We start from the raw sequence: 6,000 nt of genomic DNA, 5'->3' as shown, positions 1-6,000 counted from the left end.
AAATGCTGGAGAGGGTGTGGAGAAAAGGGAACCCTCTTGCACTGTTGGTGGGAATGTAAATTGATACAGCCACTATGGAGAACAGTATGGAGGTTCCTTAAAAAACTAAAAATAGAACTACCATATGACCCAACAATCCCACTACTGGGCATATACCCTGAGAAAACCATAATTCAAAAAGACACGTGCACCCCAATGTTCATTGCAGCACTATTTACAATAGCCAGGTCATGGAAGCAACCTAAATGCCCAGTGACAGGCGAATGGATAAAGAAGATGTGGTACATATATACAATGGAATATTACTCAGCCATAAAAAGGAACGAAATTGGGTCATTTATAGAGATGTGGATGAATCTGGAGATGGTCATACAGAGTGAAGTAAGCCAGAAAGAGAAAAACAAATATCGTATATTAATGCATATACGTGGAACCTAGAAAAATGGTACAGATGAACTGGTTTGCAGGGCAGAAATCGAGACACAGATGTAGAGAACAAATGCATGAACACCAAGGGGGGAAAGCAGGGTGGGTCGGGGGTGGTGGTGGTGTGATGAATTGGGAGATTGGGATTGACATGTATACACTAATATGTATAAAATGGATAACTAATAAGAACCTGCCGGGCTCCTGTGCTCCGTAACGGGAGAGGCCACAGCAATGCGAGGCCCGCGTACCGCAAAAAAAAAAAAAAAAAAAAAAAAAAAGAACCTGCTGTATAAAATAATATTCAAATATTAAAGAGAAAAAGAGTCCGCATGCCACAACAAAAATCTCACGTGCCACAACTAAGACCCAGTGCAGCCAAAATAAATAAATAAATAAATATTGTTAAAAACAGGTAGAACCCAATTACCCAACTTCGGGATTATCCAAGATATCATTTTAAAGGCTTCTCATTCTGCTTTTTGATGAAGAAATAAGGTGTCCGTGTCATGCATTTTGATGTGGCATATACAGTAATAACCTGACTGCAGCTTTCTAAATCAATTCCACTTCAACAAATGCTCTTACAAAGAAAAATCTCTGCAGAGCAGAACAATCACCACAGCTGGCCAACTTACTTTCATAAACTTTGACCAAAAAATTTCACTGTACGAGACAGTTAACACTGAAGCAACAATGCCAGTTCTCTGTAACAGGCTCACTGACAGGACAGGCAGGCAGCCTTAGGAACTTGTTTCCATATCCTAACCCCCCAGGGGAACCATGTCCCTTGGGGAAGCTGGCATCACCCTTCCTTCACCTGCTAGTCCTTACTCTGTCTGCCCTCACGTACCAAAACACCTTTCCTATCAAATGGCAATTTCTCTGTGTTTACATGGATCTTGACATGCAAACACTTCCAAGAGATTTCAGTATATGGTCCTTTCCATTTTACTTCAATCCTTCGAACACTGAGCATTGCCTACTGCCCTGTTTGTAGCAGCCTGCCTTCTAATCCCTAGATAAACAGCACTGCATATAGTCTATAACCTGAGTCTTTTATTCTTCTCAATGATACTTGAAAAATCTTGGCCTTCCCTCTTAACTGAGGTTCAGCTTTAGGGGTAAGAGGGTAGGCAATGAAGAATCTACCAGACTCCCAGCTTGTTAGCAGAATCAGTACTATGATGTAAGGCACTGGCCTATTTCCCTCCAAAATGTGTTTTTAGTTTATAAAATATGCAACACAGAAAAATGAGCAAATCTATTAGGCTAGGCAGTCACTGCTCAACACCAGAGGTAAAACCCTCCCAATTCCACAGGAGGTCCAGTTCAAGTGCATCCATAGATGCTAATGAATGAGCACAGCAGAAATCAGAAAGGCCTGCTCTATAATCACTGCAGTCTACTGGAAACGCTCAGCTCATACCCACTGTCACTTCACGTGGCAGGAAACCACATAAGAGAACATCAAGCAGAAAACATAACCCGAAAGGGGGTCCTTTTACCACTGTTAAAGTAATTTATTAATGTGTTTCCTAATTCTGAAATAGCTTCATTAAATTGAATATGAGTTTGCTATATTGTTGAAGTCAATAAAGCTATGAAGTCCTGGGATAATACAAATGAACCATTCATCATATCCAGGTAAAAATGGTCTAAAATGCCTTGGGTGCAACATATTATGCCATAGATAGTGGGAGGGTGATGGGAGGACACAAAAGCTTCTGGAAGAATCATCACTCAATACACATAAAGCTCTCAGTACTTCCCTCTGGCAGGCACGCCAAATCCCTTTGAAAGTGAATTAAGAGTTGTGTCTCTGAACTTTTCCATTAGGGCCATTTATTTATCAGCTGCTTCAGAGTTCCATTGTAAAACACACCCAATAACAACCAGAGCAGCCTGGCACATCCCAAAGGAGCAATATAAAATCACAGAGTAATCCTTTGATGTAGGAAGAAAGATCCTGGGTCCAGGCCTTGGCAGAGGAGAAATTTAAAGCACCTCATTGGTAGCAAAGAATGATCAAAACAAGTTCCTCTTCTAAATTCAACAGAAGAGCACTGAGTTTAGAAACTTGGGACCTTAAAGCAGGCATGACAGCTCAGATGCAGAGTTCCCTTCCCCACCCACTGAGAACTAGTCTCCTTGCCTCACAACCACTCACTGACCAGTCAACCAGCACCAGTCACCACTTCTGCGTTCTCTTCTCAGCTCTGGCTGCCACATCTGGCTGAAGGCATGTCTGTCTCACCTATTTTCATTTCCTTGATGGAGAGCTCTCTTTCCTGCTGCTTATGTTTTAAACTATGAGCTCCCTTAAAACTGAATTATACAAAAATTGGACCTCGTATCTATGTGATGGGCCTCACTTACAAAAAATTAGTTTGAAAGTTGGATTAGAAATTCTTTGAGCTAATATTAACAAACTCATTCTAAACAACAATTCCCATTGACCAAGCTGTAAATCCTGAATTAACTCCTGCTCAAAATAACAAAAAACAAGGACAGAGTTTTTGGTGCTTTCTTCCCTCAAACACAAAGAGCCATATAGTCTAAATATTAGATTTAAAGAATTCCAGAGGGGAAAGGTCACTTAAAGACCATTAAGTGCAGCCTTATGTTTACATATGGGTTTACCCTCATGTTTATAGATGGGTAAACTAAGGCCTACAAAAGGTAAGGGCCTGACCCATGATCACAAGTTTGGCCTGTGTCTGGATTAGATTCCCAAGTGAAGAGAGTGAGTAGGGGGCACCTCAGACCCAGTGAGATCACCCTTCCAGGGAGAGGCGTGGCCTTACCTGCAACTGAGTTGGGCCGTGGCATTATTAGCGAGCTGGAGCTCTGAGAATAAGGGACCGGACCATCTCCAACTGAGGCTTCGGCTTTGGGCAGCACACTCTCCGCTGGCCCAGGGGGCTCCTCTTCTGCCACTGGGGAGCAATTATCTGCCCTGCGGTCATGAAGCACTCCCTTCTGTACCCCTAACCTCAGGCTTCCGTCCTTATTCCATTCCAAACTGGAGCCACTCCGGTCATCATTTTCGGATGAACTTGTAATTGTGGCTGAAATGAGAGACCAAAATACTTTGAAGGAAGCCAGGAATTGCTGGGGCTGTTGAGAGTACACACACACACACACACACACACACACACACACACACACACACACACACACACACACACACCCTTCCCCATGATCAATGGAAAGTTTTCTGGCCCGCACAGATTTTTATCAAAGTATGTTTCATACAGTGTATTTTAGTAAATTAGAAGAATGTTGCTTATCAGGGGAAATAAACTGCTAAATCATTCTACAGGGGAGGAAAAAGAAAACTCTGATAAGAAGATAATGAAAAAGCTGTCTAAAAGTATCTGAGAGCTAACAGTAAATCTATGTAATTTGGAAATGATATAGCCTGTCTTTTAACAAAGATGAATTGCTCACAAAAGAATTCAAATCTCATTAAATTCCCTTGAACCTTTAAGTATTTTTCCCAAATTAATAACATTTGTGTATAAAGAGAGGGGGCAGGGCAGCAAAATAGTTAATACAGAAAAGATGCAGGAGAAACAAAAATACAATTATAAAGTCAAGCAGAAATTTGATCCTTAGACTTCAACTTTATAACATCTGTTCAAGACGATCCAGAGAGGCTGACTTGACTTTATTCCTTTAGCAGCTTAGAATGGAAACCTCTATGTAACCAGCGCCGGGAATACACAAGCATGGGAAGGGACACTTGACGGCAGAATTAAAATTTAACCTCTTCTAAGAAAAACAGGATGGAAAGACATCTTGGCAAAAGAGGACGAATATGATGAAGGAAAGCAGCAGCATTCACTCCACAAATCTACAAACAGCCACTTCTGATTTAAAGACGCTGAGCCATATGTGAACCACTTGCAAGCAACACTGGCTTGAGTCCTTGAGAATAGAGGCCAGGTCCTCTGATCTTTATTTGTATCCCAGCAGCTCAGGCCCTTAACTGCAAGACTTAAATGGGAGTGCACAAGGTCAGAGTGCATTCAGGACCCAGCTGCCTGGATTAGGCTGCTTCTTCAACATACCCGGATGATACACACTTTATCAGAAGGCTGGTGAATTAGCTCCAAGAGTCTGTTATCTAGGATCAAAGGGTCTGAAGGCATTTTGTTTTATTTTTACAATGCTCTTTATGGTTTAGAAGTAAGGACAAAACAATTTCCTCCTGTGATGCGACCGCAGGGTATCCCTGTCACAATTCTAAAACTATCTTTGCTCCTGCTGCCCCAGCCTGGACTTATCACCCACACTGCTTATCTCCCTGTTTAAAAATCCCTTCTACATGTTGAAGCCTCCTTAGAGGATTCACCACGAGCTGATCCCTTCCTTTTCTGAGCACATACTCAGTGCTCAGTAAATGTTTGCTTATTCAACAAATGAGCAAATGAACAAACTACATTTAACCTCACTGTTACTGGTTCAGGATTGTTGACATTATGTCTCTAACCAGAGTGTAAGCTGATTTGAGATGGACCTGTCACATCTTTAGGGTACCTGTCATTACTCCCAGCATCTCCAAGTTTTCTAGCAGGCGTATTAATACTCATCTCTCCATCTGTTTGGAATCGATCACAGTCTTCATTGTGTGTTTTTTAAACGGATCATTCATATGAGCATACGTATATTAAGTAGGACTCTTTCCATCCTAAAAATGCAGGTGGTGGTGGTAATAGCAGCAGTTGATATTTATTGAAGGTTATTGTATATATCATGGATTGTGCTAAGGGCATCACAGGAATACTCTAATTTATTAATGAGATTATTGCCTCAATGGCAATTAGTTACTAATGATAACCCTATGAATAAGCTGTGACTGTGTTCCAAACTTTCATTTAGAAGTCCAGTGCTCAGGACTCAGAAAGCTTTTCCTACAGGCATGTTGTAATTAGGTTCCCAGGCTACCCCAACACCTAAGTTACAGAAAACGGGTGGGGCGACTGGTCTGGTTTTTATGTTGTGGCTGTTTTATCTGGGGGCACATATTCTTAAGGTGAAAAGCAAACAATGTCAGGGTGATGTTCTTTCTCATTTGCTCTCCCTAAGTGCCATGCACTTCAGAATCAAACCCCTAAGGATCTGATCCTAACTCAGACCTCAAGCAGTGGGAACAGGAAGAAGAAGAAGAGAAGTCCCAGATGGGGCCACGATTTCAAAAGGAGGATATTACGAGTTTACAGTATGTTTGTAAGTAGGAGACTCTCCCACTGCCATCAAGAAGTTCAACTAAGGGATGCGTTCCAGAGTCCACACTCACCAGGGCCCTCTCAGAGGCAGGCAGGTGAGGCGCTCTGAAGCCAGGGCCCTCCCCCAAAGATGTTTCACTAAGATTGCCCCCCTTCACAACATTCCTCCCTGGGATCCGGTACCAGACCCAGGCTGACGGCTGGAAGCCCAGGCAGTGAACTTTCATCTCGGTTCAGGCACAATGCAGCTCTGAAGCAGATCCAGAACTGGGGCAGATAAAGGCCCCAGTTCTCCCACACGACCTAGAAAGCACACCAAAGAGGGAAGCTCCACAGTCTC

The 6,000-nt window shown here is 42.4% G+C and overlaps 1 protein-coding gene across 5 annotated transcripts in view; it reads right to left on the bottom strand.

Moving 5' to 3' along the window:
• TANC1 (tetratricopeptide repeat, ankyrin repeat and coiled-coil containing 1) overlaps window positions 1-6,000 on the bottom strand; it is a 236,341-nt gene that overhangs the window by 62,466 nt on the left and 167,875 nt on the right. For all 5 annotated transcript variants that reach the window (XM_024122164.2, XM_055088026.1, XM_028478263.1 and 2 more), the window contains one exon: window positions 3,234-3,497. In XM_024122164.2, coding sequence (XP_023977932.1) covers window positions 3,234-3,497 — 264 coding nt within the window. The remainder of the gene's footprint in view (window positions 1-3,233; window positions 3,498-6,000) is intronic.

This window comes from Physeter macrocephalus, chromosome 2, assembly GCF_002837175.3.
Source record: "Physeter macrocephalus isolate SW-GA chromosome 2, ASM283717v5, whole genome shotgun sequence".
Lineage (NCBI taxonomy): Eukaryota > Metazoa > Chordata > Mammalia > Artiodactyla > Physeteridae > Physeter > Physeter macrocephalus.
This window is presented reverse-complemented; position numbering and strand designations above follow the sequence as displayed.